This window comes from Ursus arctos, unplaced genomic scaffold (genome assembly GCF_023065955.2).
Source record: "Ursus arctos isolate Adak ecotype North America unplaced genomic scaffold, UrsArc2.0 scaffold_9, whole genome shotgun sequence".
Lineage (NCBI taxonomy): Eukaryota > Metazoa > Chordata > Mammalia > Carnivora > Ursidae > Ursus > Ursus arctos.
Genome location: NW_026623111.1, coordinates 52,325,204 through 52,340,132, shown reverse-complemented (window position 1 = coordinate 52,340,132; position 14,929 = coordinate 52,325,204). Strand labels below are relative to the sequence as shown.

The following is a 14,929-nucleotide window of genomic DNA, read 5'->3' as shown; positions in this document are numbered from 1 at the left end:
AACTCTTGTCAAGGTCACCAAAGATCACCTTACTATCAAAACTAATGGTGATTTCTCTATTCTTGACTTACTGTAATGCTTATCAATATTCAAATAATTGTCCATTCTCTCTGTAAGGAGCTCGGGTGGAGGAGGACTTCATCATACCTGGGAAAATACTGGAGTAGAGAGAGATGGAAGAGAAGACTTGACTTGGGAGATACCACATAACAAGGTAGTAGGTCAGGAGCTTGCCAAGCACAAGGGAGCTTCATGGAAGCTAAATTGATGTTTGAAGGCCATCCTTCTTCCTTCAACTGAGTAAAGCACATTGCCCTCATGGAGGTGACCTATTGATTGTTTCCTTATCATTATCTAGTGATAACCTTCCATTTTCAGATATCTGCACATCATCCCTCAATCATTCATGAAAATAGTCATTGTCCTAAAACAGTGCTGAGCCCCCATCTGAATAACCACTCTACGTGGAAATCCCACTTTTCATTAGTCTAGTACATTTTTAACTCCCCTGAAAAGGAAGAAGGGTAATTTTTTAAGAATTTGAGGAGAAAGTCCAGCATCAATACTTGAGTGGAACTGGACAGTGATGAAATCCTACACCTATTCACTTCCCAGTTGAGACACTCTTCTTAGTTCTGTGAAACCATCCCCTCCTGGTTTTCTTCCTGTGTCACTCACAGTTCTTTCTCAGTTTCATTTTGTGTTCCTTCTTTTCTACCTAATATTTATATGGGCTCATGGCTAGGGATTTTTGTTTGTCTGTCTTCCGTCCCTTGGAAGTGAAAGACGGGGGGGGGGGGAGCACACCTATACACCCATGTGCAAAGCATACATTAGAGGAAGTGGGTTAGAGCAGTGAAAAGTGTGCTCATAGGCCTGGCAGCACCACAGCATACACATCATCAGGGAATTTGTTAGAAATGCAAATTCTCAGGCTCTACGCAGGCATACTGAAGCAGAAATGCTAGGTGGGGTCCACAATTTGTGCTTTAACCGGCAAGCCAGGTGATTCTGGTATGTGCTGAAGTTTGATGGCCCCTGGGCTAGAGGTTCTGGCTATCAAATTGAAGATGAGAAAATAAGCCAAAGATGAGAAGGAGGATCATATGAACATTGTTTCAGTCAAGAAAAAAAAAGGTGTAACTTTGGGAGGCAACTGAGTATGATGGTAAACAGTGACTGTAGCTGAATTGGGATCTTTGGAATAGGGCTCCGAACATCCTCTTTTATAAAAGGGCTTTTTTATGAAGGTGACTTTATCCTCCAATTGGGGCAGAACCTGATGCACTTATAGGACATTCCCTAGAAAGCCACAAGGATGTGAAGCCCCACTTAGGTTACCTGTTTTCTATCAATATTAGCAGAAGGTTAAAATTAGGAGCATCATTTATTACGTTTTATCTCCAGTCACTGTTGCATAAGTAATTAAGTCAAGTAAGAAAAGGGTCTTGGAAAATTATGCTTATTTTTTAATCTATGATTTGTCTATTTATTGCTCTGTAGGCAATATTTTTAAAATATTTCAGAAAAATGTAATTTGCACATATCCTAATTCATAGGACACTTAAGAGAATATTCATATTTTGAAAAGATTTATTTCCTTCACAAGGGAATTTCTCTGGGTTCTTCTAAATAGTTAGCTTCAAGCCAGTTCAAATGCTACTGCAAAACTTTTGGGCAAAGAAGCCTGCCTCAAAACTCAGGAGGTTGGCTGCTTTCCAACTATATTCACAAAGGTCTGGCCTCAGGACCCAGTACTTCCTATTCTTTTTGATAATCATGAAACAGGTGTTCCAGTTGTTGGGATCAGGGCATAACATACTAGGAAAATACTCAACGAGGAATAAAATTGGGCTCTGGTCCTGGCTCTGCACCTCCAATGGTGTGAATCTATTCGAGACGTTTAGCCATTTTAAGTCATCCTTGGTAAAACAATGGGGCTGTATATGTAGATGATGTTAAGTATCCTTCCTGTGCTAATATTCAATAACACAGGAGTATAAAGTGAAAAAATACATGTTAAAAAACTCTGTAATTATAAAGCACAACATAGATGTTATCTTTATAATTTATGATGTGAACTATTTGATTTACAGAAATCCAATTGGCACTTAAGTTTTCAGGAAGATATTCATAACAATATACACCTATATAATGGTCAAGATGGGAAGATTTTAAATGCATTGTTGTATTTTGGATTGGATCTAGAACAGGTAAAAATGACATTAGTGAAAAACTGGTGAAATCCAAATAAAGTGTGTAGTTATTTAAGAGTATTGTACCAATATCAATTTCTTTGTTTTGACAAATGTACCATGGTTATGTAAGATGTTATCATTAAGGGAAGCTAAGTAAAGTGTATATAAAAATTCTCTGTCTTACCTTTGCAACTTTTCTAGTATTGAAATTTCTAAAATTACACCAAAATAAAGATTTTAAAATAAATTATTATGCTATGCCTTTGGAATACAACTACACATTCGTATATATAAACATATACATATGTTTAGGAAAGAAACAGTGGGTCTTTGACGGATCAAAGTTGAGAAGGGAAGAGAGTCAGGAAATCACAAAGCCAAACCACCATATTTTTTTAAATATTTCACAAAAGCAACAGAAAAGAGAGCTCTTTGATGTTAGAAAAGTTTTACTGAAAGTTGTTAGAACGGAAAGAAACCTGGACTAAGAAAGTAAAAATCTGCCTTGGCATTCATCAGGTATAGATAATAGATACAGATAAAGCCAGCTGTAAAGTTAACAGAAGATAGTATTTTTCCCAAAAACATGCTGTTAAGTGTCACAAAAAACCCTGACTTTGGGTAACTGCTATTTTTTTTACTCACAAAGAATCCTTTTCTCTAAAGTCACAGATTGTTAAAAAGCTTGCTTTTTGAAATCAATACATTAAGATTAAAATATCCTACCCTTGGCTAGGCGACCTAAGTCACTTAACACAGAGAAGCAGTTTCTACTTCCAACCCAGCAGCAGAACTTCGGAAAAGGGGTTTGTGGACACATCACACATCTATCTTAACTGCAGTTTCCAAGAAAACAGCAGCCTGGGTCCATGCTGGAGTCCAGAACGAATGGAGACCCCTTTACAAACAGCCTCATTTTCTTTTGAGCCTACGAGCCACTACTTCATTTTATTTTCTCCTAAATTCCACACTCCCCCAAATTCCTATAACAAAGCTATATTTTCTTTTGTTTGGTGAGGCACCCCATAGTTCTTCTGGAATGTGGACTCCTTCCTGGCAATAAACCAGAAACTCGACCTTCTTGAAATACATTTTTTTACTGATAGACTTAGGCTTTCTGGGATGAGGAAGCCTGCCCCTTATTAAAAATTTGGGAGTAATAATTTGACATAAAAATGGACAACAAAAAAAGTTTCAAGTTCAAATACTATACAAAATTATTATTAAAAAAGAGAATAAGGAACATAACATCATCATTATAGATGATGAAAACATACCTGAAAGATGTGCCACAAAAATAGATCAAAACTTGTTACTATTTTTGAACTAGCTAAACAAAAAAGATACAACATAGGAAAGAACAACATGATTCAGAATTAGAAAAACTCTTCTGGATGGCAGGAGTCCTTTTACAATGCATATTTTAATCAAATCATCACATTGCACACTTAAAATATCTTACAATTTTGTCAATTACCTCCATGAGGGTGGGAAAAAACTCACAAATGAAGTGATAGATCTCAGAAGAACTAGTAATAAAGAATAAATTAGGGAGCGCCTGAGTGGCTCAGTCAGTTGAGCAGGCGACTCTTGATTTTGGCTCAGGTCATGATCTCAGGTTCCTGGGATGGAGCCCCGAGACCAGCTCCGAGCTCAGCGTGGAGTTGGCTTGAAGTTCCCTCACTCTCTCTCCTTCTGCCCCTGCCCCCACTTGCATGCTCTCTCTCTCTCTCTCTCAAACAAATAAATCTTTAAAAAAAGAAAAAGAATAGACTAGAAGTGGGGTAGGTGGGATGGGTAAAATAAGTGAAGGGAACTAAGAGGTACAAATGCCCAATTATAAAATAAATAAGTCACAAAGATGAATAGTACAGCATAACAAATATAGTCGGTAATATTGTATTAACATTATAAAAGAACAAAAAAGAATAAACTAGAAGGAACACAAAAGCTAATGCATGTAACAGATTGATTTCCTGTAAAGAATCTGAGCCAATCCTTAGGTCCTTTAGTCATTTTGCTTGTCTGATGCTCATTCTCTAGTAATTCTTCAGGAAGGCTTTATGACAACAATAGTCTCATCAAATATTGATCAAGTGTTGATAATAGTTTATACACTTTGTGCATGAGAGTTGCTTTTGTTGCATATAAAATCTTTAGCCCACATTTTCTCCTTGAGTATCCTAAATATATTGTTTCATTTTCTTTTGGAAAAAAGTTTCACTGTCAAAGGTCTAGTGATATTCCAATTTTCTTCTATTTTGCAAATGTAATAATACATTAAAATGTTAAATTAGGGTATCTGTTATACTTTTGAAATAATTCACACTCTATTTCGCCAAACCTAAAATGACCTCGAATTTATGAATACCATTATTTTCTGTATTGATGAGAAAGGAAAAAAATACATTCCAATTTCAGGGATGTTAAAATATAAAATGTGGGTTGTGGATGAAATTCAAGTTAATCCATTTTCTATTGTTGTATAACAATTTGCCATAAACATAGTACTACAGTAGAATCTTGAAAGAATGGGACATAGACCAAGTTCCTTTTAATGATTATGAAGAAAATGCAGAGAACTAGATTAAGAAACCTGAATAATGCCAAAGGCGAGCAGCATGAAGTTTCCAGGTACTTTGAAATGTTCAATTTTGAAATGAAAATGAAGAGGCACAAAGGATAATGCAGTTTTGCCTGGGCCCTCTCTCCACACTACAGAGGAAGAAATTCCAATTAAAAAATACCGTACATTACAGGAGTTGATACAAAGTCAAAGTATATGCTTTTAAAATCCTACAGACTTGTCTTCAAATGTGCAGTTTAGAATGAAAGACAAATTCTAATATTAAGTACTTCTAATTCTTGTTTTCTAAGAAAGGGGAAAGGGGAACCAATAGAAAAATTTAGATGAGAAGTCCTTAGACAGTTGTTCTACTACTTAATCTGACAGTGACTTGGTCTGTGACCTTGACCAGGTTACTTTGGCTGTCTGGAGGTTCTTTTCCCTCACCTACAAAGTGGAAGCAAACTGGATGACAACATCATTCAAAGCTTTAGAAATCACGAATCTATTAAATCTGTGACAGTGCCCGGCATGTAGTAGACGCCCAAAGTCATTTGTTAAATGTACAACGTTTTAAAATGGAATCCCGGAAATCCTGAGAATCTGGAGCTACCTACTACAAGCTTTCGATTTTTTATTAAATGAAGGGTCTTCCTCTTATTCCTACGCAACCCCATCACTTCGCTGGCCACTGGAACCTCTATGGTTGGCCACCGGGCCAGAGGCACCGCGTAACTTCAGTGTTTCGGTCCATTTACACCCGCCGGAACCCGGTCGCAGCCGGGCCACTTACTGCACACACCTGCGCGGAGGCCCATTCCGGTCCCCTGCGGCCACACCCAAACCGGAAACCAGGGCGCCCCTGGGGTTGACGGGAAGGCTCAGGCCGGCTACACGCTCCCCGGCCCCGCCCCCTCCGGTGATGTCACCACCCGCCCCTTGACCTCACGGTCCCGCCCCCTTCCCTGCCTACCCGTAACCAGCGGCGGCGGCGTCTCTTGGAGGCGATGGAGGCATCGGAGCTGGTGGCCGCACCTCGGGGGGAAGAGGCGTCCTGCTCTTCCTGGGGGGCCGGCAGGTGAGAGAATGAGTGTGGGCGCGAAGCAGCGAGGGGTGGCGGCCGGGAGCCGGGCGCCGACTTCTTGCTCCCGCTCGGGCGGGTAGGGAGCGCGCGCGAGGCCGCGGAGCCGGGCAGAACCAGCCCTGGGTGGCGAGGGGAGCGCGCGGGGTGGGTGTGGCGCCGTGGGCTCGGACCTTTGCGGCTCCCGGCTTCGCTGAGGAGAAAGGCCACTTCTCGGTCCTTTCCGCCCTTTCTCAGTTCCAGTTGGGGTCTACGGACGTGTTTGGGGAGGAGAGGGCGCGGTGTGTAGCGGAGTGGAGCGGGCTTTGTCGAGAGTTCTGGCCCGGGTCGCTTGGCGTGAGCTTCCCAGCCCTGTTGCCAAACACCTTCCCTTCTTCTTTCGGTAAAATGAAAGCTAAGAGCGCCACTGTGCGGGATCTTGCATCGAGATCCTCCTTTGAAAACTATTACCAGAGGGAACTTGGTAATGATGAATCAGAGGCAGTCCGGACACCCTGAGGCCTCTGTTGACTACAGTTTAAAAAAAAAAAAAAATCCGGGAAAAAACCCACGAGTTTTATTCATTCTTACTTCCCGTTGGCGTTAAGGTTTTTCCTATCTTTTGCTCGCCTGTAAACCCGGGGGGGGGGGGGGGGGAATGTTCGTGTGGTTCCTTTTCAGTCATCTCGTAATTAATAAAGCGGTTAGTTGCATACTGCCCACCACCAGAATACAAGATTCCAAAGATAAAAGTGATGGGTATATGATTTTGAGATAATGTGAGACTGTCCATAAACCTGTAGCTTTTTCGCTAGTTCATATTGAAGGGATGTTTTCAGTACCATGATACTGCCTACCGAGGCCAACAGTGCCACATCTACTTGGGGGATATTATGTAATACAAACAAAACCTCCCCCTGTTTATAGGGTTTTTGATTGCCATATAGACCTTATTACAAAAATGACTTTTGAAACATTCCAAGTAAGGCAGGATTTTCCGAAAAATAAGTGCCAGTCATATCATTAAGTGACAAGGCTGGTTAGAACGTAGCTGTTCTCATGTTTACTTAAGAGCTTTGCCCACTAGACTATGGTCCTCCATGCAAGGAAGACAGCTAGGGATAAGAAAACTGTGTAATGGGAAATTTTGCTTTTTTTCGTATTTCATTACTATACCAAAACAGGGCATATTGTGTATGTGTGTGTTTTTATTAGACAGGTGATCTAAACATAGCTCTCCTGGTTTGCTTTCATAATTGCAATCAGAAATATTTCTAATAGTTATCCATGTATCACTTAGCTAGAAGCTGATAACATTTTGATTAACTCTATTTACAGATCTTTTGGCTTATATATCAAAACCAGGCTTAGAAAATTGGATTCCAAAACCTAAATTTCGTGCTTTCACATTATTTTTAGAATCCTATAATTGATAATTAGAGCTTCCCAGAACCTGGAATAGATTACAGTTTTGCCAAGATGATATTGATCTTATCGGTCACTGTGTCTCAGGCCAAAGTGCCCCACCTCTGCCTGGGTACCATTTCTGTTTCCCAGTGTTTATTCTATTTTCATTTTCATTTCACTTTTGTATGCCATGCTGTGAAAAAATTGAGCTGTGGTAAATCACTATATCTTATCATGCTAGTATGCTTCGTTTTTTTTTTTTTTGTTTTGTTTTGTTTTTTTAATTTCCTTAAGTAATCTCTACACCCATCATGGGGCTCAAATTCATAACCCTGAGATCAAGAGTCACATGCTCTACCAACTGAACCAGCCTGGCACCCCCCCCTTTTTTTTAATTTTTAAAATTCATTCAACAGATACTTTTTGAGTGCTTTCTTTATGCTTACTATGAGAGGCAGTAGGCAGTAGAGCATGGTGATCAAGAGCTAGACAGCCTAGGTTCAGATTCTGGCTCTACCATTTACCTACTCCGGAACCTTGGGCAGCTTATTTAAATTAACTTCTGTGAGCCTGTTTTTTTCCTCTGTTTGGTGGAGTTGGTAATAGTGCCTGTCTCATTAAGTTGTAAGGGTTAGCGGAGTTAGCGCATTTAAAGCACTTAAAACAGTGTGTGACACACTGTTTGCTCTTAAATTATTAATGCCAGGTACAGTTTTAGGTATTTGGAACACGTTAGTGAATCCTTAACAGATCGTATATTCTCTTAGGGAAGGCAGACAATAAACAATGATAAGTAATTTGAAGAAAATACAGCAGGTTAATGAGTTAGGGAGTGAAGGAAAAGGAGAGACATTTAATTGAAAGGCTGATCAGAAGTGGTCTATGTAATATTGTGAGGCAATATTTTAATTGAGACTTAAATGATAAGAGTCAGCTATTCAGAGCTTTCAAGGAGGAACATTTCCAAGCAGAGGGAATAGCAAGTGTAAAAACTGAAGTGATAGCATGCTTGGCTTTTTGAGGAACAGCAAGTAGGTTTGTGTGGCTGAAGATGGTAAGAGGGAAAGTAGTGGGAGCTGTGATTGAAGAGGTAGTTGGGAGACAGAACACCTAAGCCCTTTTAGCATGGTAAGGTGTTTAAAATTTTTTTTAAAGATTTTATTTATTTATTTATGTATTTATTTGAGAGAGAGAAGGAGCAGGGGGAGGGGCAGAGGGAGAGGGAGAAGCCCAATGTGGGGTCTCGGGGGCTCCATCCCAGGACCCTGAGATCATGACCTGAGCTGAAGACAAGTACTTAACCATGTGAGCCACCCAGGCGCCCTAGGTGTTTAAAATTCGAAGAGTAAAGGAAATTTACTGAAGGATAGTTCTAAGTTGAAGAATAATGTCTGACTGCATTCTAAAAAATTTAGACTGTAATATAGATAATAAACTGAAGGGGGAAGGCAATGTAGTAGTACCAGAGAAACTAGTTAGGAGGTCTTTGAAATAGTTCAGATGAAATATGATAATGGTTTGACCTGAGATTGTACTGGCACATAGATGAGAAAATGAGGGAACAAACTAAGAAGATCTCTAGATTCTGGGCCTGAGCAAGTGAGTAAATAATGATACCAGTGAGTTGGTAAAGACTGGCAAAGAATAGAGTAAGCAGGGAGAATTGAATTCTCTTTTGGGCTTGTTATGTTCATGAAACCAATTAAACATCAGAAGAGAGAGATTGTTCTAGCAGATGTGGAAAATCTGGATGTCAGAAGAGAGATCAAACATAGAGAAATAAGTTTAGATATCGTCAGTATATGGTAAATTCCATATGTGGATTAAATGAGATTAGAGAGAGTATGTATATTAGAGAAGGTGTATGGGGCACTCCAACAAAATTGCTAAAGTACAGATTCATCAGAATATATGTAAAACAACATCTTGTACACCTAAGAATAAAACAGTAGGCTGTAATTTTATAATATAGAGTAGGCAGTCAGTGAATTTAATTTTGACCTATTTTTAAAATGGAAATAAAGGGGTGGAAAATAAAATATATATCTGGTTTGTAAAATCCCCTTTAGTAACTGCCATGTATAATTGAATATTAGATTATAAAATGTGAATATTGAATAACCATACTTGCCCTTATAAGTTGTGTTTTATTGTTTCAGTTCAAATACAAATTTGCCCATCGTGTCAGAATCTGTGGAGATTGATGATGCATTATACAGGTGAGAATCTTATGGAAACTGAAACTTACTTTCCTCATTTTAGTTCTAAAGTAATGGAATACTCTATTCGAAAATACTGTTAGGCCTATGCAGAGTTTTGTAAATATATCCTAAGAATTCCTCTGAGGTTAAAATTAGGGTTTTCTCTGATTTTTTTTTTTTTTTTTCTGTAGTCTGAAAGGTTGAATAATATTTAAATCTTAGTTGCTTTAGGTTTAGGTGATATGACTAAGAATGATTTTCTTACCCACTATAAAATATTCATCTTGTTTTTGGACAGGAGTACATATTTATGTTCTTGATAATGCAGGAGTCTCATGAAAAACAGTCCATTTCGCTTCAGTTATACAGAAACGTCTGGAGAATATATTTATTTCAGTGTAATCTCATTAACAACATTGCATGTTTGCACTATATGGACAGCAAGGAAGTATTATGTGGTTGAAGATGATTTGAATGGAATTTAGTGAGATTCTTTTTTACTGTACCTTTTCATGAAATCAAAATATTTTTATTAGAATTAAAGAGAAATTAAAAATATATACATTGCTAGCACTTCTTTTTTTTTTTTTAAGTTATTGATTTATTTGTTTAAGTAACCTCTACACCCAACATGGGACTTGAACTCAGGACCCCAAGATCAAAAGTCGCATGTTCTTCCAGCTGAACCAGCCAGGTCCCCCTATATTGCTATCACTTTTAAGACATTTTTTTAATACTTCAAGTTGTTTATATGGAAGATAGTATAATCTCAGTTTTTAAGTTTTTAGATTTCCCCTCTAATTATGAAAATTAGATTTTATGTAGATAGAATCGAAATAATGGGCTATTTCTTTTTTATATTTCTTCTTTATATATATTAATTTCTTTATATATATATTTCTTTTTTATATTTTGTGTGGGATGCAGAGTCAATTTTGAGCATTTTAAGAAAAGCTGAATCAACCTAGTAGGTTGATTGCAGTTATTGTTTTGTGCTGTACCCTTGGAAAAAGAGATAAAGGACTAAACTTAATTTTACTTTGTGCAAATTACTTTACCATATGGTTTCCTGATTATAAATATACTTTAGAAATCACATTAAGTTTGGACTCTTAATCTATAATTATGATGTTCTTAACGTCATTTTGATCATATTCCTGGGATAACAAATAGCAGCTTCTTAGAATAGCGCTGGCTCAGTTTATTCATTGTTTAGTTACAATCCTTATGAAACTTTTTATCTCTCTCCAACCCTGTAATGACTGATTAGTGATCATAATTTTCAGTATACCAGAGATTAAATTTTCCTTTTGCAATGTTGTGTAAGTAGGGCTGAAGTTTGCTTGAGTGAAAAATACAGAATATAGTAGTTTATATGTGATCGGGTACTGCTGGATCATAAAGTAGTTCTAGTTTTAATTTTTTGAGGAACCTCCATACTGTTTTCCATAGCAGCTAGACCGCTTTACATTCTTACCAATAGTGCACAAGGATTCCAATTTCTCCATGTTCTTACCTTTTTATTTTCTGACATTTTGTTTTTTATAATAGCCAAACAGGTGTAAGGTGATATCGCTTTGTGGTTTTGCATTTTCTTGACAATTAGTGATGTAGAGCACCTTTTCATACCTGTTGGCCATTTGTGTCTTTGGAGAAATGTCTGTTCTAGTCCTTGCTCATTTTTAAATCCTATTCCTTGGGTGGGGGGGGGGCGGCGGTTGCTATTGACTTGTAGTTCCATATATAATTCAAGTATTAACCTCTTATCAGATACATGGTTTGCAGATATTCTCTCCCATTCTGTAGTTTGCCTTTTCACTTCGTTGATTGTCTTCTTTGCTGCGCAGAAGCTTTTTAGCTTGAAGTGGTCCCACTTGTCTACTTTTGCTTTTATTGCCTGCGCTTTTGGTATCATATCCAGGAAATTCTTGCCAAGACCAATGTTAAGAAACTTTTCCCCCATTTTTCTCCATAAGTTTTATAGTTTGAGGTCTTAAATTTAAGTCCTTAATCCATTTTGAGTTGATTTTGTATGCGGTGTAAGGTAAAGGTCCAACTTCGTCTTTCACATGCAGAAATCCAGTTTTGCCAATACCATGCATTAGCCCCAACTTTCCTTTTCTTCTGACTACACTGATTATACTAGACACTTTCTTACCAAACACAGTTTCTATTTTTACACCTCATTGTCTTTTCCTTCATTGCCCTTTTGTGCCTTAAAAGCACTCAACACCATTGGATCCCTTTTCCTTCTTCCCTCTTCCCATTCCCAAACTTAATTAAATGCTGCCAAATCTACTCAGTAACCTAAGCTAGACACCTTGGTAAAGTCTTAGATTATTCCCTATTTGTCATCCCCCAAATTCAATTTTTTAAAAATCCTTTTAGTTCTTTCTGAACAACTCTTAATTCCAATTATTTAATTCTCTCTCCCTTCATTCAGCATCTCTCAGTTGAACTGTTACAACAGTCTGTTATGTGATCTCTTTAGAGCTACTAAATCTCTAATCCACCTTCCATACTTCGTTCAAAGTGATGTTTTTCAAATTTACCTCAAAGCCCCTGGCTTCTCTGTTTAAAATATTTATATGGTTCTCTATCATTTACATTAGTGAAGCCAAACTGTATAATAGCATTTAAGTTTCCTTTTCTATACAACATAACAGTGGATGAGAGGATAATCTTTGGTATTAGATCTGAATTTGAATTATCCTTCATCATTTAAGAGTGTGTGATCTTAATTAAATTACTCTTAAGTCTAATTTTTCTTTCATTCATTTATTTTTTCATACATTCATCCATTCAACAAATATTAAGGAGAAAAATGTATACAAATTGCAAATTTATCATGAAGAATAGTGCCTAGGAGCTCAATAATTTTTGTTACTATTACCATGAGTTATGGCCGTGTGTTTCTTTTTAGCGTCCATGTCACTCCTCATTACTTTACCCTCTAACATCCTATTCTTTAGCTTTGTCAAACTATATGTATACACTGTCAGAGTCTAGTATTTGATATTACTCTACGTATAACCTAAAAGCTAACATATTATTGTTTAGTGGATGCTGACAGAAGATGTTAAACTTCAGGGTCAGAGACAAAGGATTTCATTACTTATGATACAGCAATTAGCATGCCCATCAGGGTGGTGTCGGTTCCCCTTGCTCCAAAGTCCCATAGGGGCAATGCCATGGGCCCAGATGAATTCTTTGTATGTAATGAGTTTACATCACAGCTGAAATACACTGCATTTGGGGGACCCACCATTTTATGTCAAACAGTAAGCAAGCCTGCGCTTTGTCTTGGAGAAAGACTCACCTCATCCCTCAATTTTGTGTGCTGCAAACACGACCCTAAGAAAAGGCCCAATAAAGAGCAGTCAGGACCTTGCCTGCTAGACATATTAGAGAGACATGTAGGAGTGTGAACGGTCCATGAAGGAGTGTCTTCCAACATAAATACATGTTTTTTTCACTGTTTTTGAGGTGTAACTGATGTATAATAAACCGTACATATTTAAGGTATACAATTTGATGTGTTTGACATAATGTACATATTAATGAAATCACCATTGTAATACAGATAATGAATATATCCATCACACCCGAACATTTTCTTTGTGCCCCTTTGTAATCCCTCCTCCTTTCTCTCTCCATTCACCATTTCCCCAGGCAACTACTGATCAGCTTTTTGTCACTATAGAATACTTTGCATTTTCTAGAATTTTATATAAATGAAATTGTACTGTATGTATCTTTTTAGGGGGGAGAGGGTCTGGTTTCTTTCACTAAGCATAATAATTTTGAAATTTGTCTATATTGTTTTACCAGTAGTTTGTTCCTTTTTATTGCTGAGTTGTATTCTAGCATATGGATATACTACATTCTATTTAACCATTTTTAAAAAATTTTTTAACTTAAATTCAATTTAAGTAACATATACTGTATTATTAGTTTCAGAGGTGGAATTCAGTGATTCATGAGTTGCATACAACACCCAGTGCTCATTATTTCAAGTGCCCTCCTTAATGCCCATCACCCAGTTGCCCCATCCCCCTACCCGCCTCCCCTCCAGCAATCCTCAGTTTGTTCCCTATAGTTAGGAGTCTCTTATGGTTTGCTTCCCTCTCTGTTTTTCTTACTTTTCCTTCCCTAACTGTTGATAAGCATTTGGGTTGTTTCCAGGTTTGCGTTATTACAAATAAGGCTGCTATGAGAATTTATATATGAGTTTTAGGGTCAATATATGTTTTCGTTCACTCTTTGATAAGTACCTAGAAGTAAATGTCTGGGAGGTATGGTAAATGTATTTTTAACTTTTTAAGAAATGCCAAGCTATTTTCCAAAGCAGTTGTACCATTTTACATTTCTACCAGTAGCGTATGAGAGTTTGAGTTACCCCACATATTTACTCACCACCTGAAATGGTCAGGTCTTTTTTAATTTTAGGCTTTCTAGTACGTGTATAGTAGTATTACATTGTGGTTTTAATTTGTATTTCCATAATGACTAATGATCATGGGCATCTTTTCATGAGCCTATTTGCTACCTATCTTTAGGGAAATATCTATAAATCTTTTGCATCTCTTTTTTTTATTAGCTTGTCTGTCTTAATGAGTTCTTTATATACTATATATATCATGTCCTTTGTTACATATATGGTTGCATATATTTTCTTCTAGTTTGTGGCTTGTCTTTTACTTTTCATAATAATGTCTTTGGCAGAGCAAAATTTTTAATTCTGATCAGACATAATTAATGTGTTTTTTGTCCTATTTTTTAAATGTTGGCAAAAACTCAAGGATGCGAAGATTTTCTCTGATGTTATCTTCTTGAAGTTTCATAGTATTAACTCTTAAACTTAAGTTTATGATCCATTTTAAGTTAATTTTTATATAATGTGAGGTGAAGGTCAGAATTTATTTTTTTCCAAAAAGCACTAATGTTTTAGCACCCCAGTTGAAGATTATCCATCCTCTTAGAATTCCCTGGGTATCTGCCTTTGGCACAATTCAAAAGAGTATATATCTGTTTATTTATTTCTGGAATTTTCTTTTTCAGTGATCTGTATGTTTCACTTTACAACAACATCACATCTCCTTGCTTACCATAGCCCTGTCATAAATCTTGGAATCTGGGAGTGTAATTCCACCAACTTTGATCTTCTTTTGCAGAGTTGTTTTGGGTCTTCTGTGTCCTTTGAATTTCCACATACATTTTAGCATCAGCTTGTCTATTCTTTAAAAAAAAAATCCTACTGGAATTTGGTTTGAGTTTGTGTTGAATCTGATGTTCAGTTCTGGGAATATCGACATTTTGACATTATTGAATTTTAAGATCCATTATTAATGGATGGTATGTCTGTCAATTTATTTCTTTAGTCTCTCCTAGTAGTGTTATATAATTACCAGTGTGGAGATCTTAGACAGCTTTTATCAAATTTATCCCTAAGTAATTTGCATTTTTATACTATTGCAAATGGTCATTTTTAAATTTC

At 37.2% G+C, this 14,929-nt stretch overlaps 1 protein-coding gene and 1 long non-coding RNA gene across 4 annotated transcripts in view; one reads left to right on the top strand and one right to left on the bottom strand.

Annotated features, from left to right (window-relative positions):
* The window catches only part of LOC130543265 (uncharacterized), a 36,100-nt gene extending 30,412 nt beyond the window's left edge, over positions 1-5,688 (bottom strand). For 2 of the 3 annotated variants that reach the window (XR_008958483.1, XR_008958481.1), the window contains exon 1: positions 5,567-5,650. This is a non-coding gene — a long non-coding RNA (uncharacterized LOC130543265). Of the gene's footprint in view, positions 1-5,566 lie in introns of all 3 variants that reach the window. The other variant, XR_008958482.1, reaches the window with a different exon arrangement.
* A 23-nt stretch (positions 5,689-5,711) lies between these two features.
* UBA6 (ubiquitin like modifier activating enzyme 6) overlaps positions 5,712-14,929 on the top strand; it is an 85,691-nt gene continuing 76,473 nt past the window's right edge. The window contains exons 1-2 of the mRNA XM_026508984.4: positions 5,712-5,842; positions 9,391-9,450. Of these exons, the coding sequence (XP_026364769.3) occupies positions 5,772-5,842; positions 9,391-9,450 (131 nt within the window). The 5' untranslated portion in view covers positions 5,712-5,771. The remainder of the gene's footprint in view (positions 5,843-9,390; positions 9,451-14,929) is intronic.